The sequence below is a fragment of the Sarcophilus harrisii genome, chromosome 1 (assembly GCF_902635505.1).
Source record: "Sarcophilus harrisii chromosome 1, mSarHar1.11, whole genome shotgun sequence".
NCBI classification, from domain to species: Eukaryota; Metazoa; Chordata; class Mammalia; order Dasyuromorphia; family Dasyuridae; genus Sarcophilus; species Sarcophilus harrisii.
The window spans coordinates 61907491-61933810 of NC_045426.1; the positions used below are offsets into that span (position 1 = coordinate 61907491).

The window sequence follows — 26320 nt, forward strand, 5'->3', positions numbered from 1 at the left end:
AAATACTCTTGAAAATTTTTGACAGTCCTGAAAAGCTTTTGTTGATGTGAGTTGTCTTTTGATATTTAGTGCATTTGAAATTAAAACATCTTATTATTATAAAAAGTGTTGATTTCATGGATCCTAAAAGAATCTCAGGTACCACTAGAGGTCAACAAACCACAATTTGAAAACCATTAGTCTGAGGAATTTCCATGTGATAAAACTCCCTTTTCTAATGCAGCTTTGCACCTAGTATATAACTTACTATCTCAAAAAGTTGCATACAGTACCACTACATACCTCTTAGATTGACTAAGATGACAGGAAAAGATAATAATGAATGTTGGAGAGGATGTGGGAAAACTGGGACATTAATAATATATTGTTGGTGGAGTTGTGAACTGATCCAACCATTCTGGAGAGCAATTTGGAACTTTGTCCAAAGGGCTGTCAAACTACATACTCTTTGATCCAGCAGTGTTACTACTGGGCTTATATCCCGAAGATTTTAAAAAAGGGAAAGGGACCCACAAATGCAAAAATGTTTGTAGCAGCTCTTTTTGTAGTGGCCAGAAACTGGAAACTGAGTGGATGCCCATCAACTGGAGAATGGCTGAATAAATTGTGGTATATGAATATTATGGAATATTATTGTTCTGTAAGAAATGACCAGCAGGATGAATATAGAGAGGCTTGGAGAGACTTACATGAACTGATGCTAAATGAAATGAACAGAACCAGGAAATCATTATACACTTCAACAACAATACTGCATGAGGATGTATTCTGATGGAAGTGGCTATCTTCAACAATGAGATGAACCAAATCAGTTCCAATTGATCAGTAATGAACAGAACCAACTACACCCAGCGAAAGAACTCTGAGAAACGAGTGTGGACCACAGCATAGCATTTCCACTCTTTCTGTTATTGTTTGTTTGCATTTTTGTTTTTCTTCCCAGGTTATTTTTACCTTCTTTCTAAATCTGATTTTTCTTGTATAGCAAGACAACTGTATAAATATGTATACAAATATTGTATTTAACATATACTTTAACATATTTAACATGTATGGGACTACCTACCATCTGGGGGAGGGGGTGGAGGGGAGGAGGGGAAAAGTTGGAATGGAAGTTTTTGCAAGGGTTAATGTTGAAAAATTACCCATGCATATGTTTAATCAATAAAAAGCTATTTTAAAAAAGATATATAAAAAAGAAAAGAAAAGGTTTTAATTTAAAAAAATAAAATAAAAAGTTGCCTACAGCAGACTGCGGTTATTAGACTTGCACAGGTTCATCCAGGAAATATATATCAGAGACAATTCTTCCTGATTTCCAGGTCTTCTTGCTATTTGATGTCTCTTTAAACCTCCAAGATGTAAATTAAGACAAGAAGCTCAGTACTCATGTAGAAGATGAAGGGGAGCCAACAATGAGCTGTGAATGTGGCAGGGAGAAAGGGAGACAGGAAGGCGGTTTCAGCTGCAGCTGCGGCGTGTGGTCCATCTACCCAAAAAAGCATACAAGAGGGCAATTCCACAGCCAGGAACCTAAGGTCTTGCTGACCTTGGCAACAACACAGTAGCTATCCTGAGCAGAGAAAGAATTATTCCTGAACAGTTTCTTCTGCTGTTTTAGACTGACTTGCTAGTCTTCAGCATGGGACAGGAGATAAAGGATGATGTTTCAGATACTGGAAAGGAGGTGGGAGGATGAGGGGAAATCAGCCCCTCTTCTAAACAGTCTTTCCAATTGTTCTTTCCTTCATCTTCACTTATATAGACTCTAATGGCTGAAATCTCCCCTTTAGAAAAGAACCACAGCAGCATTTCCTGGCTTGTAAGAGGGGAGTACATTAAGAACATGGTGAAAGAGGGAAGAGACATGGTGAGACAATGGGGAAAAACTAGTTCAAATTCTAGCTCTAACATTTACTGTGTGATCTTAGCCAAGTCACTCCACTAGAGAAAACGCAAATGAGGAAAATATTCCTTCCCTTACTAATCCTTGCACAGCCCTCCCTCACTTAAATACAGTTGGTCCTCTTTGAAAATGAAGAACAAACACAATAACAACAACTCAAGAGAGCACCTGAGGTCGGTAACTATCTACCTGTATGGTGGAGTTTTAGGATTTCCAAGAAACTTCTTCTGCCTAAAAAAAAGAAAATGTCTCCTACTGTCTTCCTATTTTTTTTTAATTTAATAGCCTTTTATTTACAGGATGTATACATGGGTAACTTTACAGCATTAACAATTGCCAAACCTCTTGTTCCAATTTTTCACCTCTTACCCCCCCCACCCCCTCCCCTAAATGGCAGGATGACCAGTAGATGTTAAATATATTAAAATATAACTTAGATACACAATAAGTATACATGACCAAAACATTATTTTGCTGTACAAAAAGAATCAGACTCTGAATTATTGTACAATTAGCTTGTGAAGGAAATCAAAGATGCAGGTGTGCATAAATATAGGGATTGGGAATTCAATGTAATGGTTTTTAGTCATCTCCCAGAGTTCTTTTTCTGGGTATAGCTAGTTCAGTTCATTACTGCTCCATTAGAAATGATTTGGTTGATCTCGTTGCTGAGGATGGCCTGATCCATCAGAACTGGTCATCATCTAGTACTGTTGTTGAAATATATAATGATCTCCTGGTCCTGCTCATTTCACTCAGCATCAGTTCGTGTAAGTCTCTCCAGGCCTTTCTGACCTACTGTCTTCCTATTGATGGGACATGAAAGAACCATTTTATTTATTTTTTTTTACTTAGGTCATTGGGCTTTATGAAAATGCAAAAGTCCATAGCAAAAGATTCATTTAGTCATTAACTTTTGGTGGATTCAGTGGTCAGATCCTGTCCCAGGTCATAGGTACTGGAACAAGTTTCCTGAGGCTGAGAGTGGGGAAGGGGTCTAGTGTTCAGGTCTATATGCAACTCAGGTGAGGTACAGCAAATAGGTAGTGACCAGCTTAAGGGCTTGGCAACTGCCACTAGAACTGGTTCTTCATCTGGGGTCCAAGAACTTGTGTTTGTGTGTTCTTTCAATATTTTGACAGTTGTATTTCAATGGAACTGTTCTCTTTTGTAATCCCATGTATTTTACTTTATGCTTTTAAAATCATTGCTCTGAAAAGGGGGCTATGGCTTCCCCAGAGTTCCCAGAGGGTCCATAACAAACAAAAAGGTATGGATCCTTGCATTAGAGCATCCTGAAAAAGGAGTGTCAGAAGCAAGCCTTTTCACTGCATAATTTTGCCTTGGCCCAGTCTGCCCTATTTGGAAAAATCTCAGTGACTGATCCTGTCAGCTTAAGCTCATAGATTCAGTGCTAGAAAACAGCTAGACAGAGTATCACAGACTGAAGCTACAAGAGATCTCAAAGGCTATCTAATCTGAATCCCTTATTTTTCAAAAGAGGAACCTGAGGTTCATAATGATTAAATAACAAGTATTACATAGCAGAAGCAGAATTTGAACACAGGCCCTCTAAAAGAGTTCATTCTCTCTTTTTTATAACATTCCCCTTAAAGTTTAATAGAAGAATTAAGAATAACAGACTAAAGTCATTTGACTCCAAATTTAGCATGCTTTCTACTCTATCAAATTGCCTTGTAGCTTCTTATATTTCTGAGTGTAATGGCAAAGCCAGGAATTTGGGATCCTAAAGCTAAAAATATCCAAAAGACCCTCTGCTCACTGAAGTGCAATGTGCTCAGCTTTCTGCCATATGGGGGTTGTTTGAATGGTTTTTATATCCACTAACGGAGGGATATTGCTAACAGAGGGAGGAATACCCTATAAATCTCTATATTAGCCCTCTCCTATTTAATGATAAATCAGTGACTCAAATATATTGTCTTATGAATATTCTTTAAATTGGGATGCAAAAAAATTCTCAGTAAATCACAATGATGGGGATACCATCATTCGATGGATTTCAGAGCTAGAAGAAACCTTAGAAAGTAGGATCCCAGACACTGGAAGAGACCTTAAGAGATTATCCAAGTCCAGTTGCTTCAGACAAAAGTGGGGCACAGAAAGGCCAGGATCTTGCCCCAGCCTGCCCAATCGAGTTGAGCCCAGGATCCAGAGCTTCTAACTCTGGGTTCAGTATAGCTGTTCTCCACTAAGGACAATGGAAATAACTTTTCAGTTATTTATTCTTTCCTGAGGACTTCCATACACAGGTAGAAAGCTATCACATAATGAGAAGGGAGCCCATCCTCTCCCTGGCCAAGACTAGAGCTGGGCAAGACGACTTGAGAGGCATTCAAGAAAACAGAACTAACACACTTTCTCTCTCTCTCTCTCTCTCTCTCTCTCTCTCTCTCTGTTTCTCCCCCGGGTTTCTGTGACCAGCTCGTGTCCCAGAAGCTGGAGGGGTAGTCAAGTCCACAGAGCAAGCCCCAGGGAAAACAGGAAGGTTTTTGTCTGTAGAAACCCAAGATGCTGACAGACCTAGTTATCATCCAGAGTAAAAACACCAGCTTGAAGATGAGGTTTTGCCATGGGGAGGGGGGAAGATAGATTGACTTCAAAGTCATTTTTTTTTAAACTGACTCTGAATATTGAACACCTGTGTTGACAACTTGTGAATTCTCAAAACAAGCTTTTCTCCCTGTTAGTGGAAGCCAGAGCCTGTCACTTTTAGTTCATTTAAATGAAAACAGGGAGGATAGTTAAACTCCCACTTTGCATTTCAGCAAGATAATAATCCAGGACAGCTTGCTGTGACAGAGGAAATAAAGTTGTATCCAAACCTGCCTAATAGATTCCATTCCACCACCCTGTAGGCTTGCTATAAATGGTCTGCACCGGAATATTATCAGGGTGTATTTACAGTATCTTACTGGAAACCACAAAGTGCATTGTATTTTTTTTATTTTGGCTATTTAAAGGCAATGGGTCAGAAAGGGAGTTATCTGCAGTGACATGAGCTAAAATATATGATGATTAGGAAAATATACAGATGGAAAACACAGTCCATCTTGCCAGTCCTCTGGGATGGTTAGCTTTCGTTTAAGGCTTCTCTGAGCTCATGATTCCCACTGTAAATGACCCAATGAAGACAAACTAATTCCTGGCCTACTCCCTGGGATCTGGCTTTTCCTGCTTGGTATATAGCGATAAATCAAACTGAAATGAAAGGTAGAAACTCAGGAAGGGCACACGGAGGAGTACTGAGGTTTAGGAAGCCAATGTATAGGCAGAACAGATTAAGCATTTGTATGAGTGTAGGAACTTTGTGTATGTGTACAAAAAATGGAAGGAGAGACACATGTTCAAAGACAAATGGAAAACTGTCATCCAAAGCTATTGATGAGGTGGAAAGTTCACCCAACTGGGGGTCTCCTATCTCTTACTAAGTCACTGTGGGATCTTGGACAAGTAACTTTTATTTTCTGAACCTTAAGTTTCTCTTAAAGAGAAAGAAAGACATTAGAGGAGTTTTAAATTTCTTTCTACCTCTAACAAGGCAGGAACAGAAAATGTCACAGGTTACAAACCCTAAATCTAGAAGGAAAGGTGGAAATCAATCCAAATCCTTTGTTTGGTACAAAAAAAAAAAAAAACAAAAACAAAACAAAAAAACAGAGAGTGAGGATTTGAATCCAAATCCTCCAGATATCAGGCTCTTTCCACCACACCATGCTGCCCTCTCAAACCTATCCAAATCATGAATCCCATTTATACAATCCAAAATGAGATTTACCACACTGATAGTAATTCATGTGGGAAAAAAAATCAGGATTTTAGAGGAATTCAGGCTCTAGATATATGTCAAATAGTATGATTCAGATTAAAAAAAAAAAAACTAGTCCATCAGTCTGCATTAATAGAAGTTATGGTGTCCATTCCAGAACATAGGATCCATAAAAGAGCTACTAATAAACTTGAATATTGAGGGCAAGGTGGCCGGGGAAGGAGGGGTGATGGGTCTGGAAACCAAGTCATATGGAGAAAGGTTAAAGTAACTAAGTATATTTAATTTACAGAAGGGAAGACATATTTAGAAGAGTAAGCTATCTTCAAATAGTTCACAAAATCTGAAATTTGAAAATGATATTAGAAATCATTAGAAATTTTAATACAAGAATCTCATTTATAGTATCCGTCACATTCTTACATTCAGTCACAGGGAACTCATTATCTCAAGAGTCACCCCATCAGACAGCCTTCATCACTAGAAAAGTTTTGAGCCAATCTTCCTCCCTGGAATCACTGCCCATTATTCCTTGCTCTACCTTCTAGAGCAACAATAAAGTTCTACCTAGCATCTTTAAATGTGTGTTCAAATAATATAAAAAAAAAATAACTCTCCCAGATTACTTCAGGTGACCAAAGGTTATTGTGGTATGTCCATCTAACAAAGGAGGGGAAGGTAGTCAAAGGATCATAGATTTGAAACTGGAAGAGACCTTAGAGTCTATTGAGTCCAACCAGCTTATTTGACAAATGAGGGAACTGAGGCTCAGAAAGCAGAATAATGACTTGCCAGGGTCACAGCTAACAACCCGTCTGAAACAGATCTTCCTAACAATAAGTCCACAAAATGGGCAGATTTCCCAAACTGGCTTGTCTTGGTATTGCTGGGTCACCTATCTGGGAGAAGGTCACTTGGTAATAAATCTTGAGGCTGATCTCTATGGGAACATCTGATCAGTGTCATCACAGGATGAGAGAAATAGAGTACCAAGGCAATGGATCCAAATAATTCAATCCAAAAGATTGCTCTAAAGAAAAAAAATTAATTTAAGGAGAGCTTCTTAAGTGTGTAGTTTGTTGACACAGGTCATGTCACTCTAGAACTGTGCAATGTTCCATTTTATTCTTCCTTTGGGGCCATAAAACTTTAGAGTACTTACATCAGAGACATGTTTAGAAACAAAGATGTGCACAGAATGTTAGAGCTGGAAGAGATCTCAAAGATCATCTGGTCCCATTTCCTCAATTCTATTTTGTAGATTGGGGATCACACTCCCCAGCCAAATTCCCCATAGATAGAGTACCTCAAACAAATCCATAGACCCAGGGTACCAGAGATAATAGCTCATCAAAAACACATCCATAATCGCCAACTATTCTCACCACCACTGACATCTCTATTAATAACATACTCTCAGACAGATTAAAATCACTCAGGTGTAACCACCAGGATGGTCTTTCACAAACATCCCTATATGCACACTCTCCACAGACAACCTCATAAGTACACCTTCACATAAATACACATTCCCAAAGACAGAGCCCATAGAAAAATCCCTCACACTTACCTGAACTGATTCTCAATGGAGTAGCACCAAGAGAACATTGTCCATAGCAACAAGATTATGTGATGATCAACTCTAATGGACGTAGCTCTTTTCAATAGTGAGGTGATGCTTCAAGCCAGTTCCAATAGGCTGTGATGGAGAGAGACCCATCTGCCCTCAGAGAGAACTGTGGGGACTGAGTGTGGATCACAACATAATATTTTCACCTTTTTGTTGTTGTATACTTGCTTTTTTTCTCTTTCACTTTTTCCCCTTTTGATCTGAATTTTCTTGTGCAGCATGATAAGCAGATAAAGTGGAGATATGGTTAGAAGAATTGCATGTGTGTAATTGGATTATTTACTGTCTATGGAAGGGAGGAGGCAGGGATGGAAGGAGAAAAATATGAATCACAAAGTTTTGCAAGTATGAATGTTAAAAACTATTTTTGCGTGTATTTTGAAAAATGAAAAGCTATTATTAAAAAAAATCATAAATACCCAATTGTAGCTGTCCTATAAATAACCCATAAATACTCCCTCCACAGATACATCACAGATAATCCCCAATATACCTTCCTCACAATTCCCAATATGCACAAATTCACATAGATCCCAAAGAGAAGCTAATTTTCGAAGGTCTAAGGTGTTATCCCTCTGACCTGAGTTCCATAAGAAAGTTATTTTTTCCAATTTGGAATGATTTAAATAGCTTAACACATTTGCTTTGAAAATCAAACCTGTAAACCTTTCTAATCTCTGTCACCTCTAACCATTTCCCAACTCTATTTCTGTGAGTCTAATTTGATTTCATGAACCCTTTGATTATTTAACGTTCTAATCAGAGATTTGTAAATAACTCTGCCAAGGAGAGGATGGGAATCCAGAGGCAGAAACAACTTTGCCAACTCCCTCTAGGAATGTGTGACTCATCCTTATCACTTGTTATTGGTCACCCCCTTGATGTGATAGTCTATAACAAAGGTCCACTAACTTGGGAAGAAATCTATCTCTAGTCCCAAGTGGGGGACAATATGTGCTGGAGCCAACCTGTTACCTTATCAAGTTAGTCAATCTTTTTGGGTTTTTTTCAACTATATACCTGCACAAGATTATATCCCAAAGCTATTGTTAAAAGGAAGGTAAGGAGAAGAGCCTACTCATGCAAAAATATCCATAACTGCCTTAATAATAGCTTTTTATTTTCAAAATATATGCAAAAATAATTTTCAGCATTCACCCTTGCAAAACCTTGTGTTCCAAATTTTTCTCCCTCTCTTTCCCCTTTCCCCCTCTCCTAGACAGCAAGTAATCCAATACAGATTCAACATGTGCAATTCTTCAACATATTTCCATACTTATCATGCTGTACAAAAAAACCAGATCAAAGGGGGAAAAAATGAGAAAGAAAAAAACACAAGCAACAACAACAAAAAAGATAAAAATACCATGTGGATCACCGCTCTCTATAGACCTTTTTCTGGATGCAGATGGCTCTCTCCATCAAAAGTCTATTGGAACTGGCCTGAATCATCTCATTAAAAAGAGCCCTGTCCATAACAGTTGATCATCACATAATCTTGTTGTTGCTATATATAATGTTCTCTTGGTTCTACTCACTGTCCTTAGCATCAGTTCACATCAGTCCTTTCCAGGTCTTTCTGAAATTATCCTGCTGATTATTTCTTAGAGAACAATAGTATTCCTTAACATTCATATACCATAACTTTATTCAGCTGATGGCCATCCAATCAGTTTCCAATAAATGCCTTCTTTAGAATAGAAAAAAATGGAAACAACCCACATATCCAATGAGAATGATTGAATGGGTATATTATAGTAGGAAGTAATGACTCCATAGTCTATGAATATAGTAGAAACATCCCCATAAAAATGACAAACATAAACACTATAAAGAGATGGGAAAAGATATGTCCAAGGTAAAATATGAGGAGTTTAGCATAATAGGAGACAAAATATAGCTGTTTGGCTCTAAACTTATAAAAATAAAGCTATCAAAGACAACAGAGCTTTGTAAATGGATAGACAGATCCAAAAGTGAACATAGAGCAACAGAATCATTTATATACTACAGATTGCTCCAAACTTTTGGGGAGAGTAATCTGACATATACAAAAAAAAAATAGAAAAAAATATTCAGACTCTTTGACCCTATGATTCTAATTAATTAAGTACCTGAAGAGTCATCATAAATGGAAGGAGGAAAAACTATGACATATATTTAAAGAGAGTAATATTGTTTGCAATTCCAAAGAAGTGGAAAATTACCTAAATATGTCCTACCATTAGTGGATAGATGGATGAATAAATGATGGTATATCAATTTGAGCAATCATTTGGCTGAAGAATGATAAAATTTTAACCCATAACAAGCCTTGAAAACTATCAGCCAAATCAGAAGGGTTGTGCTCTGTCAGACGATGGAATTCCCACATCCACAAAGTCACATACTTATCAACATAAGAAAACACCAATAAAATGTGATAGACATGAAGTTCACGAAGAAATTTATAGAGACACAAGAAATAATGGAAATTGGAAAAAGAAAAATCAAAAACGTCACTTCATCTCTCTGGACTTCAGTTTCAGCTCTGTAAAATGAGAGAGTTGGACTAGACAAGCTTTAAACTCCTTTCTAGCTATAAATCATGTAGTCTTCTGAATAATATAAACACTGAAAACCACTATAGTCCCCTCAGTTCTTTTTTTGTTTGTTCTATCTTTTGTTCTTAAAACCTTAAACATGCACCAGAAAAAGCACACTAATATTGATGAAATCAAGTTTGAAAAGTTCCGTTCTTAACTCCCAAGTCAAACATCTTGGCTGTTCCCTGACAAAAGCTGGCCAGAGCCCTCCTAAAGTCATCTCAAAAACACATGTTGACAGGATAAGTTATGGAAAGCACTTTTTAATCCTTAAAGTGCAATATAAATGTCAACTATTATTATTAGAAGCAAAAACACTATGGCTATTAATTGGTGATGTTGTAGACTGGATTCAGCCACTGGACAGAAGATAACCAGCTTTGAATGCTTAGTATCTGATTGTAGTAATCTTTCAGTATTTCTTTAATAGTTCAAGGATCAAATTTTTTTAAAACAAAAATTTAATTTTAAAAATTAAGAAAAAAATTAAAACATTTAAAAATTTTTTGATAAAAAAAAATAGTTCAAGGATCTGTGGTTTTGTTCAGATTTTCCCTCTATTACCAGACTTCTAAGGCAATATGAAACACTGAATGTGAAGACAGAAGACTTGAGCACCTCATGTGTGGCTTTGAAGAAGTCATCCCCACTCTACCAGCCTTTGTGAAATGAGGAAACTAGATGGTCTCTAAAATCTCTTTTAGTTCTTAAAAATCTTTGGTCCTATGATGATTAAAAAGGAACAGGTGAGAGAATGTGGATAATTCAACAAATAATCCTGTTGAACAAATACTGAAAGTAAGTGCCTAATCTTAAGTACTGAGCAAAACTGAAAAAACCCTGCCTTGAGGACATTTTACTGTTGTTGCAGTCAGAAGTCTTGAGTTCAAATCTGAATTCTGATGCTGAGTAATGGTCCATATCCCGAACATCTCCAGACATGCTATTTTCACTCAATACCATTTGGACCATCATATCCACTCCCTTCCTTCAGGAACTGGACTTTGCCAACAGGGAACCACCGTAGGCTTTGATAGGACAGCTTTGGGGCTTACCTTCCTCCATTTCAGACCTCTGCAGCACTTCCTGGACATTTCCAGACAACCCACCATGCACAAACAAGAACCCCTACCCAGTTCCCCTTTCTGTGTTGCCTTCCCTTATCAGAATGGAAGCTTTTTGAGGATATACACTGGCTTACTCACCTTTTTTTCCCCTCATACTTGCCACAGTTCCTGGCCCACATTAAGTACTTAATCACTGCTTTATCTGTCTATTCTGTGATCTTGGCAAAGTCACTTAACCTTTCTCTGAATCAGTTTCCTCATTTGTAAAATGAGAATAAGAATATCAGTATCACATTCCTAATGAAGTTGTTATGAGGAAAGCATTTTGTAGTCAGAGCTAGAAACCTGGGTTGTCAGGGTTATTGTGACTTAGTACAACAGATCCCAATAATGGGAAAAAAAAAACCCTCCAATTTCACATCCTTCTAATTGTGGGCAGGACATCATTATTGGAGCAGGACTTAGAATTAAGGGTGAGAACCCCTAGAATTTGAAAAACCAGAAACAACATGGAATGAACCAAATCAGCCATCTGAACAGTCAATAGAGGTTAAGTTCCTCAGGGGTAGAGCCTCTGGCACAATGCCTTATACAGAATAGGCACTAAATAAATGTCTACTGGGTTGAACTTAAATTGGATTGGAAAAAGAAATTCACTCAATGGACAAACATGACCCCAAAGAAGAACAGGAAAAAAATGTCCCTCTCTCCTTTTGTATTGGAAAGGTGGTATCTATGGGTGTGGACTGTTTGAAATGTGGCCATGGGTTCATCGATTTTGCTGAAATTTTTCTTTTTAGTCTTTGTTAGTAAGGAAAGCTCACTGAAAACCCCTCCTCAGTTCCAGTCTATCTTGTTCCTTCTCTGTAGCTGTGAGAAGGAGATGGGTAGTATGTCTTGTGCCATCTAACTGATATCATCCCATCCAGCATCTACCAACAAATCAAGGCCTCCTGAACTCCGAAATCTTGCTTTCTAACCATCTGACACTGCCGCCCCCAACCCTCCAGACTTAGGTCTCTAGAAATTAATCCCTTGCCAAGAAAAGGGGAGCCGCCCTCTTTGATCAGAAGGTATCATAACATTCTCCCCTGCAGGTTCACTAGGAAACTCTTACACTGGTTCAAACCCTTATTACCTCATATGTGGACAATCACCATGTCCCCCTCTCTACACTGGTCCCCTTATCTCCAGTTTCTCTGGCCCTCATTCCTTCCCTTCCTTTGTTGCCAAAGACAATAATCTCCTGAAATGCCTCTATCACTTAGATCATTCTTTTGCTTCAAAGCCTATATAAATTCCACATACTCTATAAGATAAAGTTCTAGGTCCTTAGAATAGCATTCAAGAATTCCCATGGTCTGGCCCAACTTTATCATTTCCAGGTTCTTCTCCTACTATCCTAAAAGAAGCCACCCTCTCCAGGCAAAGTGATATACCTGGCGGTTTTCTACCTCCTGACCATGCCATTTCTTTAAAATTAAAAACAAAATAAAAAATAAATATTGCCTACTGCACTGAATTAGGAATTGGAGGAACCACAAAGTCTAGATTTCTTTCCCAAAAGGAACTTAAAATTCTAGTAAAGGGTCAAGGCATAATACATAATAATACAAGACAAGTTCTTTAAAGGGTTACAAAATAAAATGCTATGAGTTCAGAGGGGATATCATGTACCAGGGAGATCACTTCCAGATAACCTTTAAAATCTTACCTGACCTTCATGAGACTTACTATCTACCCATAAATCTCATGTATATAGCCATATTCATACATTGCAATATCCCCTAGGGAGAGTATTAGCTACTCGAGGGCAAGACCTTGTCTCATAATTTTTCATATCCCATAGTATATCCTAGCAAATTCTTGCCCATAGTACTACCTATTGATTGAGTTGTTTTTTCCCTAAGTTTTGTACTCCAATTTGAATAGGGCTCAAAGTAGCCCTTCACTGCAAAGACCTCAGAAGAAGCCCTGGGAAGCCCTGAGTTCAAGGTCAAGCCAATTTAATAGCTTTTCTTTTTAAGCTTGTGGGTATACTTGGAGGATTACTTAGGCAAATTTATTTTTAATTTACAGTAAATAAGGAACCACTGATCACAGAACAGGGGAAAACATCAGCTTAACCACATCTTGGGAGGGATCCTGAGCTGCTTTTGCTCTCTGTTCCAAGCCTTAGGGGGGTTAGAATAAGAGAGAAAACACAAGCTGGCCAGGATTACAGAAAGTGAGAGCTTGATTTCCCAGACCCCATCGAGGGTCTTCCTGGAGGAGATTCCAAAGGTCAATGTCCTGTGTGAGGGGTCCAGAATTTAGACAATGCATGTTCAATGTAGCCCAACCTCTTCCCTGACATCTCACCTTCCTGGCTCCTTCAAAGATCCCCGTAGATTAAATTTGGAGGAGAGGAACCACTAGTCCAAAATGTAGAACAATGGCAAGAAACAAAGTCCTTTAAGCCCTGGATCACCAGGACTGTGCCTTCTAAGACTTATAAGGCCCTCCTCCCACCTGGTCCTGCTTCCTTTCTCCTGCCCCCTTGAGAGGGTAATTCCCATGAATGTACATTCATAAATATTATCCTTGCCAAGGACTCTTTTCCTTTAAGATCTGATTCTGGGTATTCTGCCATCTCTATCATTTCTCTGGCAGCTAGATAAGACAGTAAATAGATGAGAGTGTTGGAGTTGGAATAAGGAGGACCTGCATTCAAATCCTGACTCATATATAAGTACCAAGTAGATAGAAAAGAAATTTAACCCTTTTTCACAGGCTCTACAGATATCTAAAAACTAGATCCTAATTCTGCCATACTTCAACCCCATTTAAAATTTCACTTTGCCAAGTAAAGCCTCCATCCCTGGCTCCTCTGCCTCTTCTTCAGATGGTCTACTTTCTTGACCTCTCACCACCCTGCTTTACACCTCTGGAAGCTGTCCAGCTTATAAATATTCCTCTTAAAGTAGGGCACCCAAAATACTCCAGATGTGGTCTGACCTTCTTCTGGACACCACACTTCTCTCAGGATGACCTCAGATTGCATTAGCTGTGTTGGCAGCCACATCACACTGTTGACTCATACTAAGCTTTCAGACAATTAAAACCTGTTGTCTTTTTTCATATGAACTGCTGCAAAGCCAGAGCTCGTGTATCCTATACTTTATTTCAGTACTGGTTTCACTTACATGCAGGATAGTTATCCTAATCCAATTTTTACTCATTGGTGAAAAGCTGTATGGCACAATAGACAGAGACAGAAAGACAGAGGAAGACCCAGGTTCCAGTTCTGCCTTTCGACTAGGGTTCCAACCTGAGTCACAATCTGTATGACTATGGGCAAAGAGCCCCAAGCTTCCCTGAGACCACTAGTTCTAAAGCAGTGACTGAACTGTATCAGTGAAGGGAGCTTCCTTACTGGGAGTTCACCTACTGATGAAATCATAAATTGGGATCAGATTTTTAAGGATTTTATCAGATGGTCTCAAGATTTTTTTAAGTCCTAACTCTATGGTAGTTTCATGTATAAGCTTTCTTTAATGAGTTACTTCATCTTTATATCTGAGGAACAGTTCTGCAGGGGATTGGAGAAGGGCAGGATTGTAATGTTGAAAAAGCATGGACTCGATTTTATAAAAATAAGAGGTATCCCCCAATTAACAAATGGTCAAAGGATATGAATAGGCAGTTTTCAGACGAAAAAAATCAAAGCTATCTATAGTCATATAAAAATGTTCTAAATTGCTATTGAGTTGAGAAATGCAAATTAAAACAATTCTGAGGTGTCATCTCATACCTATCAGAAATGACAAATGTTAGAGGATATGAGGGAAATAAGAAAAGTACTATTGGTCCAACCATTCTGAACGATAATTTGAAACTACCCCAAAGAAAACTGTATATATATCCATTGACCCAGGAATATCTCCAATAGGTCAGTACCTCTAAAGAGATTTTTTTTTAAAGGAAAAAGATGTATACACACAAAAATATTTATAGCAAATCCTTTTGCAATGAGAAAGAAATTAAAATACTCAACAATTGGAAAATGACTGAACAAGATGTGGCATATGATTATGAGGGAATACCATTGTGCTATAAAGAAAGGGCAAAGAAGGTAGTTTCAGGAAGAAAAAAACAACACAAAACAAAACCATGGTATATATGACCTGATGCAAAATGAAATGAGAAGAACCAGAAGATCATTGTGTACAGTTAATAGCAATGTTGTAATGATCAATAGTGAAAGACTTGGCTACTCTGATCAATCCAAGACAATTTCAAAGAATTCATGATGAAAAAATGCTATTTACCTCCACAAAAAGAACTGTTGAACTTTGAGTGAAAACTGAAGTATATTCTCACTTTTTTTCTTTTTTTGGCAATATGTCTAAAATGGAAATGTATTTTGCATGCTTTTACTTGTATAGTTGATACTATATTGTTTTATCTTCTCAATGGGTGGGAAAGGGATTGAAAGGAAGGAGAGAGTTTGGAACATTTTAAAAGAAAAGAATGTTAAAAATAAATATTTTTTAAAAACCTAAAAACATCAATAAAACATTATGATGAAAAAGAAAGAAAAAAAGCATGAACTCTGGAATCAGAGGACCTCGGATTGCCTCTGATTCTTATTATCTATGTGATTTTGAGCAAATCACTTAATTTTTTTGGGTCTCTGCTTACTCAATTGTAAAAATAAGGTAATTAAATGAGTTGGCTTTTGAGGACCCAGATCTAAAATGTCATTATCTCCATTATACATTTGAGGAAAGTGAGGTTGAGAAAGATTAAGTGAGCTCATAGAACCAGTAAGTATTTGAGTCACAGTTAAAACTTGGATCTTCCTGACTCAAATCCATCATGCCATCTAGTTGTCTTCTATCAGCCAGCTGACATCTTTCCATCTGGTCCATAAGAATAACCTGAGAAATTCTACCAAATTCTTTGCTGAAAATTCATAATAACCACATCTACAGCACTGCCCTGACCTACCAATCTAGTAAATCTACCAAGAAAGTCAATTCAAGCGGGTTAAACATATACTAATCACAAAGAACTCAAAAGTTGTCCCTGCCTTCAAGATGCTTACATTCCCCTCGGGGAGAAGATGATGTATGTTATGCTGATGTAAATCATATATGAAACACATAACATCTGAAGAAGGGGAAACTATTAATAACTAGAAAGATGAACAAAGGTGTCCCCGGAGGGGAGGACAACTAAGCTGAACCTTAGGTGAGCTCAGGACAGAGTCCTAAGTCTCACCTTTCATTGGGGAACGAGGCACCCATGAAGATCTGACAAAGGAGGCCAAATGGGCAGAAAGATAAAAGAATTAGGAGAGAACAGTGTCAAGAAGGACAAAAGAGAAAACAAGTTTTTATGAAAAGTCTTTATGAGAGTTATCAAAAGAACCCCACCTGTAAATAGGTCAAGACAGATGAGTACTGAGAAAAGGCAAAATAAGATTTAGCAATTAATAACAGTTAACTCTTAAGTTTGAGATTTTCAGAGTTTTTTGATACATACATCTCACTTGATCCTCACTGGAATCTTGTGAAGAAAGTGCTGTTATCATTCCCATTTTAAAGATGAGGGGACCAAGGCCAAGAGTGATTAAGCAACTTGGCTGAGGATGCACAACTACAGAGTAGCATGAAGAGAAACCATTTTCAACAAGTGGTTTTAGGATTATAGAATCACAGAAGTCAAGCTAGAAGAGATCTCAGAGGCAATGTAAAACATTCCCCTCATTTTTACAAATGAAGAAACTGAGACCTAGAGGGATTAAGTTACTTGATCAGAGTGACTCAGTTGAAAAGTATCAAAGCTAGGAAAGGAACCCAGATCCTTCTACACGATACCCCTCCAGTGGTAGAGATATAAGCCAGGCTACAAAACCTGAATTCATTTGGTCATGGCTTATTCTCGGTGAACCCAGGCTGGTTCCTAGTACCACTACCTACATAGCCAGTAGTTATTAGCTTTTCATAAAATATATATTGACTTATTTTCCTCAAGAATTCTTCTGGTCTCCTTGATGGCTTCTTTAGCATCGCTTTCAAAGGTTCTTCTATTCCTAGCACTGGTTCCCTGTCCAATAATTGCTTCACCCCCTTGCCTAGCTCTAGCATAAACCACTCACCAGTCTTTTCCTTCCATGTGAAGAGTTCCCTGTGTTGACTACCTTGTATCAAACTCTTCCTTTACCAACCCAATCTTCACTTCATGCTAAGATCCTTCCTTGTAGGATTTAGTATCTCATCTTAAGTTACAGACTACATGGCATAAGGAAGGCAGCTCTCTTCTTATTCTCTAGCTCTATTCTTCACCATCACTGAAGGATCTACCTTTCCACAATCCCACTAATTTGGAAACAATAAACTGAATCATGGAATTGTCTTTGGATATTTTTGGTTTTTTACTGAGAGGTATTGTTATATACTAGAAAGGATATTTGATTTAGAATCAGGAGGAACTGAGTTCAAATTATTCTGTGTATTGGTTATATGAGTCTTGTTATATGCTTAGACTCTCTGACCCTCAGTTTCCTTTTCTGTAAAATGAGGAAATTGGACTCAACAACCTCTAAGGTCCCTTCCAGATCAAAATGATCTAGATAGATCTAGATCTATGATCCTCTGATCCTATTTCCAAGGTTCAGTTGTTCCTTAAGTTCCCTTTCTGATCAAGATTCTTTGCAGTTAGAGATCACAGGAAACATAGCCTCAAACAGTCAATCAATAATCATTTAAATGCCTCGTATGTGTCAGACACAGTAGATAAGGTGCCTAGGAGGCAAAAACAAAAAGAAAGAAAGAAATCCTGGAAGGAAGGGAGTGAGGGAGAGAAGAAAGGGAAAGAAAGGAAGGAAAGGAGGTGAAGGAAAGGAAAGAAGGGAAGGGAGAGAGGGAGGGAGGAAAAGAAAGAGGGAGGGAGAGAGGGAGAGAGAGAGGAAGGAAGGAAGAAGGAAGAAAGGAAGGAAGAAAAGAAGGAAGGAAGGAAGGAAGAAAGGAAGGAGGAAGGAAGGAAGGAAGGAAGGAAGGAAGGAAGGAAGGAAGGAAGGAAGGAAGGAAGGGAGGAAGGAAGGGAGGGAAGGGAAGAAAGGAGGGAGGGAGGGAAGGAAAGAAGGGAGGAAAAAGAATCCCTGCTCTCAAAGAGCTTATATTGTATCAAGAACCACATGCTCAAAGGATCACAGATTTAGAGCTAGAAAGGATCTTATAAACAGCCACCTAATCCAAGTTTTTCATTTTACAGGTGAGGAAACTGAAACCCAGAAAGGTAATTCAGCTAGTAAGTATAAAAGGCTGGATATGAACCCAGCTCTTTGTGACTCCAGGTCCAGCACTCTACTCACTATTAATCATCCTATGGCATAGGTAGGGAAGAATAAAGAAGGAAGATAAAGAGTGGGAAGAAATTAAGAAAGGAAGCGGAAAAAACAGAGCAAAATATGAGAAGGATTATACCTAAGAGAAAGCCAGCAAGCATGGCTACAAGTTATCCACTCTCAGGTAATTGAAAGCAATCAAAGAAAGGACCTGAAAGTATGGCACATGTCATGTGAACAGCTGGAGGAACCAAGGTGCTTAACCCAGAAAAGTCCCAGGGGAAACATCTTTCAAATCCAATTACTCTTTGGAAGAGGAATTATTCCCCATCTACATAGTCTCAGAGGCCACATCTTTACCAATGGGCTCCCTGTACAATAGGCTATGTCTGAACTGGACAGATGAAGAACTTTCTAACAACTGGCTCTATTCCAAAATGGAATGCCCCATTTCTGGAAGTACTGATCTCTCTGTCGCTTACAGTGTTCAGAAAAGTTGTTGGATATCAGAAAATCAGGATTTATAGTTCCAATAGAGGCTGAACTGCCTGATCCTGATTCCTTCTAACAGAGATTCTCTGATTCCCTAAACCTGTTCTGCATGACTCTGTAGCTTCTAGTTAGAAACAAAAAGAAACGGCTATGCTATCTTTTCAGGAGACTATTCTCCTTTCCTTTGTATCTGCTTTCTTAACACATTCTTTGCTGTTTCCTTTCACCTATCTCTGTATGATTTTCTCTTGAACCACTCTACCTCCAATAGGCTTCCTTTTCACAATGGCCACATCTTCTTCTCCTCACCTCTCAATCTTGCTCTTTATCCAAGAAGACCACCCTAATAGGCAAGAACCAGTCCTCTTCATCTTCCATCCATCCATCCACCAACGTGTCACTAGCAGGCACCTGAGGCTATCTGACCCCAGTAAAGAGAAAGTCAAAGAGGAAGCAACCAGCAAGGACCAATTCCAAGGAAAGAAACTTAGAATCCATCTCAAGCCAAAGAAGTGATTAACTACAAGATATTTAATTAAGGATGTAAGTAGCAGAAGACCACTGGCAAAATTCAACTTGCCGGCATCATTCTCTCCTGGCAAAGTGAGATACTTTGTAATCTGACTGCTACTAAGAGTTAGGAATTCTCTCCAGCACAGAAAGACAATGTGATCACAATGATCTTGCTCTATTTGTTGCCCAATGGGCATGTGACTCACATTTGTGTTCCTTCCAGAAAGTGGCCCTAAGGAAAGTTTTTTATCCGGAGCCAGAGAGACAAGAGGTTTAGGAGACCAAGAAGTATAGTCATCAAGGCGATTATCACCACTGATTATAATGACTTAAATGCCATATTTCTAATGTTGTCCTGAGATTATTTGTGCTCCAGAAATCTTGACCTCTGACACAAAAACAAACAACTCCAAACAGTCATAGATTTCCACAAAAAGAAAAAAAAAATGCCACAAGAGATTCTAAAGTGGAGAGCACTAGAGTAAAAGAAGGCCTCAATTCCAGTCTTAACATTACTACTAACTGTTTGATCTTGGTCACAAATTGCTTAATTTCTCAAAACCTCAGTTTCCCCATCTGTAAAATGAACAATAATCTCTGTCCATCTAAGATGGTTGGGAGGATTTAATAAGATAAGAGGGGTAAAAGAAATTTTGGAAGTAGTAGGCAATATCCCAAGTAAAGTGCGGCAACCAATGGTTAGCTAAGAACCTGTAGTACATAATTATCATAAATTTCCATCTGGATAACTAAGGTCAAAATCAAAAACACTAGCCCATTTAATCTTGGGATTAAAATTACACAACAATTTAATACAACTTCCTGCCTCCCTCAGCTAAGTCAAAGAGAACAAAACACATTAAATCCACATAAACTGGCTACTTCTCTGGATCTGGCATTTGATCAAATATTGACATCAACTGTGTATTTCATCCCTCTCTTTTTATTCATTGGTGAAGAAACAAATATCTGAACAAGGTGTGTGCATATATGGGAGAGACAGACAGATACAGAGACAGAGAGAGACAGAAAGAGAGTTGGAGTTATCTCCATTAAAGTATAGGAGATAGTACATTTAAAGAAGTGTAATATTTTCAAAAATAAGGGCATCTAAGCAATTAAGTCAATAGAATGCTGGGCCTGGAGTCAAGAAAACTCATATGTGACCCTGGCCAAGTCATTTAACCATGTTTGCCTCAGTTCATCTGTAAAATGAACTGGAGAAAGAAATGGCAAACCTACTCCAGTACCTTTGCCAAAAAAGCTATAAATGGGGTCATAAAGAATCAAACATGAGTGAAACAAGTTAATGATGACAAAGAAATATAGCCACAGAGAGAGGAAGGGCATGAAATAAACAAGTGGAATAGGTAAGGTTTCTTACAAGGTAACAATGCACTCAAGACCAAGGCTCAAAGTCTTGTTTGGTGGCCCTGAGATTCTTCCCAGCTCTGTAGTAAACAAGGAAGAGGTAACATACCCACTTTCAGCTCTTTCCCAAAGACTGTCCGCTCTCCCAGGGCCGAGCAGTTCCAACGACCATTTCGGAACTGAAACTGACACTCGTTGATTCCCATTTGAGACCCTTCTCCGATCACGATGATAGCGTCAGGTCGGCTCTGACAGATTGCCCTCTGTCTGGGAGCTAGCCCTGGGATCTTGTTACAGATGATGCTGGCCCCAAGAGCCACCACAGAGGAGAAGCCCCTGCAAAGGAGGAGAGAGACAGACTGGTCATCAAGGCAGAGAGCAGTTTGTGGGGTCAGGGTCAGACCAGACTCACCCTCTGGGGCAAACACTGACTCCAAGCTTTCTTTTTTAACAACAAAGGCTACAACTTTATCTCAGCCAAATATCTCCTTCACTCATTTCAAGTGCCTAGTTCAAGAGGATAACAACTCAAAATAGTCTGTTCTCTGAATCTGAAACTTTGAAGAAGGATTCTGGGATGGCTCTATAGTTGATAATAACATCTATACAATAACAATTATAATAAAACAATTATACATTACTTGTAAATGGATGGTAGAACAGGTAAACATCAGTTTGTACAATAAATGTGTTTCTATAAATTCGTGTAAATTACCTTTTTCTAAATAGAATCATTTTTAAATATGTTTGAGGACATCACTTAGAATTCAAAAATCACTCCTCTCAATTATACGACTTGTAAATTTGAATTTTTATACAATGAATTTGTTTAAAATTGAATATACTTATAATAATAACCTAAGGAATGGGTAGATGGTTTAAAGTAATTAGCCAAATAAGACCATCACTACTACTAGTATGAACCAAAGCTGTCTCAGCTAAAGAAAGAAAATGATCCTAACAGTATGAATTAGAAATCAAAAGACATTATGACACTGAATACTCATGTGACTGTGCAAGACACATAACTTCTCTAAGCTCAGTTTCTTCATTTGTAAAAAGAAAAAGTTGGTCTAAAGTATCTTTGAGTTCTTTTCCGGCTCTAGTTTACCTGCCATGGCTTTCCAATGGCATTTTGACCAGAATTCAGAAGAGAAAGGTTAGACACAGACTATATCACTGGGAAATTTCTACATCACCATAACAGTATACAATGAAGAAAAAAAAGTTCTTAAAGAAAAAAAAGCTAGGAGTCCTATAACAAGTTAACATATGACTTAGTTGAGTCAGAAAAGTAAAATAGTAATGAGAGTGCAAAAGGAACCTACACATTTCCAAAAAAAAAACAAAAAACTGAGCAGTTTATGGTTGTGAGGATAACCTAGTTAAAAGTCCCTTCGTTTTCCTGAAGTAGAAAAAGAACCCATTTGAAATCAGAGAATCTGAGTTCAAATTCCATTTCTAGTCCACATTACCTGGGTAGTGGGGGGAGGAGGAGAGGAAATCACTTAACCTCTGTCCATGTTCTCATATGAAAATGAGAGGGTTGTACTAGAAAAGCTATAAGGTCCCAAAAAAGCTAGATTCAAGAATCAGATAACCTGAGGCCCAGGGAGGGTCAAAGAGCTAGTAAGCTTCAGACACATAATTAGAACACAAGTTCCCTAATTTTCATTTAATCCAGTGCCCTTTCCACAATGGCATCAGAGAGTAAGTGAGAGAGCAAACTGAAGCAGCTCCCCTTTGTAAGTGGGACATTACTCCAGGAAAACTGAAAGTATTCCTTCCCTTTTCAATGAACCCATCCCACTTCCAATAGTGTGCCCCTTAGGCCAGGTACAACCCAAGGCTCCAGAACTCAGAAGGTTTGGGGTAGACTCTGATAGCAACTTTTCCCTATCACAGAAAGGATGTGAGTCAATGAGGGTAAAGAGGGAAAATTTTTTTTTTACCCCAAAGAACCAGTGGACCAGCTCTCAAGTGTCCCTGCCCCCAGATTGCTAAGTGAGAGTGATGGGCCGGCATGTGTGAGAGAGGAGGGAGGGAAAAATAAATCAATGAGGTTATTTTTTAAAAGAATCAGAAAAGCAAACGGCAGAGGCCTAGCCTGCCCGCCCCAACCCCAGACCCAGCCCCCACCCCAGCTGCGCTGAGCCGCACTGCCCGGGGTCTGTGCTGGAAGGGAAAAGGGAGAGAGGTAGTGAGTAGTAGGGGGAGTGTGCTCCGCTCGCACCAAGTGAGCCCAAAGCAAAGTCCTGGTATCCCAAAAGGACTGAGAGATTAGTTTGGAAGGTCGCTGGTGCATGTGGTGGATACGGGGAAGAAGAGGGAAGAGTTCTACACTCCAATAAAGGAGTCGGCCCGTATGAAGAAGACAGAGAGCTAATGGGACCTTTCCGCCCACTCCCCAGGTCCGACCGCCGCACTGAGCCCACCCAAATTCTGGGGTCTGTCTCCCCCAGGTGAAGAAAGCTGCCTAGGAATGGGGATAGCTGGCTAGACTGTGAAGGAAGAGGCTCGAGATGAAGCTGCAAGGAGGCGAAGGTTCCCAACTGTGTAGAATTGGGATGGGCACCTGATTAGAGAGACAGACAGACAGAAAAACGAGACAGAAGTAGAGGCAGAGAGACAGAGGGACAGACAGTGTGTGTGCGCGCCCGTGTGATGTATGCGTGACTACCTGTGTGGGTGAGCTTGTACCGTGTGTATCTATATAGTGGGTGGCTGGCTGGCTAGAGTGCGTGTGCTCTGGGTACCTTGTTAAGTGAGTCTATGATTTTGGGTGTCTGTGTCTCTGGCGTCTGGGGACTGTGGGTTTCGCTTTGTGTCTGCGTGGCTCTCTGGGTGTCTGTGGTGTGTATGTGTCTCTGTAATGTGGGTCTAGGTGGATCTGGTGACGTGAGCGCGCGTTGATCTCCATCCCTCCGCCTCTCCTGTCTGGCTCTCCGCTCTCCACGCCACCGCTCTAGGCTCCAGCGCCCAGAGTCCTGGACAGGGAAGTTTGCCGCCCCCGGGTCTACCTATCGCAACCTCTCTCTCCTTGTCTGCACCGCAAACTTTCCGAGGGAGGCAGGAGCCGGCGCGGGCTAGAGAAGGGACAAAGAGCTCCCGAGAGAGTCTGAGCACTGGGATCCCCATGCTCGCGGACCCCCGTCCTGGACCGTGCGCCCCCGCCCCTCCCAGCCCTGCCCAGTCCTCCAAAGTGCCTTACCCAATTTTGATGTAGACGATGCCCAGGCTCAGGAAGATGGGGCAGATCCAGCGCCTTGCTTTCCGGTTCATATTCCCCGCTGGCCAGCGGCGCTCAGCTCCACATGCACTAGATGGGGAGGGGGCTGGGGTTTGGGGCTCAGTCTCGGGCCAGGGTCGCCCCCCACGGGGCTGAGCCCCGCCTTGTGAGGCGGGGGACGGGGCCCCGGGGGCAAGGGGCAGGAATTGGAGCTAGAGCCCTGAGCAGGCGGCGCTGTCTTTGTAAATCCCGAGAGGCAGTGGAGACAATCACCATATCCCGCCCTGGGGTCTCCGGGGTGCGGGGGGGGCTGGGGTCAGGGGGTCGTCCCGGGGCGTCTGTCCGTCTGGCTCTAGACCGGTCTTCTCTCCCGCGCTTGCAGGCTAAGGGTCCGTGAGAGTGTGTGTGTGTGTGCGTGCGCGTCTGTCTGATCTCTCAGGTTCTCGATGTCTGTCTCCCTGTCTCTCTCCTTCTCCCAGCCTCTTAGTCGCTCCCCCCACCCGCCCTCCTTTTCTTTTATTCCGGCTTTCTCGCTTCGTCTGTCGCCCGTCGCCCCGCGAGCGGCAGGTCTGCGCACAGCCGGAGCCCCTCAGGTTCAATGCTACTGCTACTATCTGCCTCTTCTCCAAATACTCGGGGCGTGTTCTCCGGGAAGGTGGGGGTGGGGTGGGGGTAGGGTGCTGCTTTAAAAAAAAAAAAAAAAAGAAGGGGGCGGGAGAGGGGGAGAGACGGTGGGGGCCGGGAGAGGAGGAGGGCTGGATGTGTAAGTGTGTATGTGTACGCGCGTGTGTGTGTCTGTGTGGAAGAAGGAGGAGGAGGAGGAGGGGGCGTGAGAACTGGCTCGCTATCACCTGCCGAGGCCGCACGGTCCGCCTCCCAAGCTCGTAGCCTTCTAGGCTCCCCTCCCCAGCTGAGGGCAGACAAGGGGTCCTGGCCCCGCGAGGGGGAGGGAAGAGGGAAAGCTAGGGGTGGGGGGGGGGTGACAAAGAGGAGGGGGAGACAGTCTTCCCGCGCGCGCGCGCAAGCTCGCGCACTCCTCTAGCCTGCAGGCGCAAGCCAAACGCCCGGGCTCAGTCAGCGCAGCGCCAGGCGCTACCTCTTCGCGGAGAACTGCCGCACCTCCTGCCTCGCTCCCCCGGCTTTCCCACCTCTCCCTCTCGGTCGAGGAGCAGCCAGGGTCCAAAGGCTTCTCGGTCGCCAGATATTTCTGCCCTAACCCCAAGCTACTCTTGTTCGGAGCGCCCCGCCTTGGAGTCCCCAGGTCCGCCGAGGTGCCCACCGGCCCCAGCTGTCAGCGCGGGACTGGAGGGGGCCTCACCTGGCCGGGGGCCCGGGGGGGGGGGGGGCAGGGCGGCGGGCTTTGAACGCTGAGCCGGGGTCTGGAGCCCAGGTAGTCACGCAGACGCGCCCGGACTGCTCCCCGAGGCGCCCTGACTCTGTCTCCCTCCAAGCTGGAGAGCCCAGTGGCCCCGAACAAGGTGTGAGAGCGCGCCAGCCCAGCTGCTAGCCCGAATCGGGAGGCGGCACCAGCAACTCTGGTCTTGGCCGGCCCCCTCCGCACACGTCGGGCCCAAGCCGTGGTCTTTGACTCGGGGAGCGCCACACCGATCGCCTGCCGTTGGTTCCTGGGGGACGGTGCCCAGCATCCCGGCCGCACCCGGCCTTTTATCCGCCCCCGCCCTGAGGCTCGTGGCCCCGCAGGGGGCCGGGGAGGGAACTGCCGTGATAACGGGGGTGGGGCCCGGAATCGGGACTCCGGTGTTATTCCTAAAAAAGGAAATAATATTTTTTTAAGCTAAAAAATAAATCAGTAGCCATTCTCCTCCCCCACACTCGCACTCCAGCCACAGCTCCGAATTGCTCCCTGAGCTCCGGGTCTAGACTACAAGCATGGATGGGGGACCCTGGCTCCACACATTGCCAGGATGGGGGGCAACGCTCTGCAAAACGGGAGTGGGGGCTTCCCCTTTCCTCGGCGGAGGGCTCCCTGCTGAGGAGCATGTCATGGCCACTCCTGCCCCGACCACTCTTGGGCTGAACTCGGGCCCCTGGACAGATGAAGAGGGGCCAGGCTGCGAGGCCCGGTTTGGGACGGGGAACTTGGCGGGCTGGGACGAGACAAAAGTCAATCCACCTGGATAGAGCCGTACTATCTAACATTCGCTGCGCCACCTGGCGGGAGAGAAGGAAAAGTGCATCTATCGTAAGGGAAAGTCCTACAGTTAAGGGACAGACAGGTGGAGGCCAGGTGTGGTCCTGGGCTTTCTAAAGTTGCAGGTGCAGGGAAACAGCCCCGCCAGAAACGAAGGGAGAAATTCACTCTTTCTGAATGAAGTTTGCGAAGATGGAGCTAGTAACTCTGGCTCTCACCTGAAGAAGCTGGTTTAGTACATGCAAAACATCA

The 26320-nt window shown here is 41.5% G+C and overlaps 1 protein-coding gene across 1 annotated transcript in view; it reads right to left on the reverse strand.

Moving 5' to 3' along the window:
• WNT7A (Wnt family member 7A) overlaps positions 1-24572 on the reverse strand; it is an 83939-nt gene extending 59367 nt beyond the window's left edge. Inside the window, exons 1-2 of the mRNA XM_003762513.2 lie at positions 23899-24572; positions 20797-21023 (exon numbers count right to left, since the gene is read on the reverse strand). Of these exons, the coding sequence (XP_003762561.1) occupies positions 20797-21023; positions 23899-23969 (298 nt within the window). The 5' untranslated portion in view covers positions 23970-24572. The remainder of the gene's footprint in view (positions 1-20796; positions 21024-23898) is intronic.
• Positions 24573-26320: the final 1748 nt, after the last annotated feature.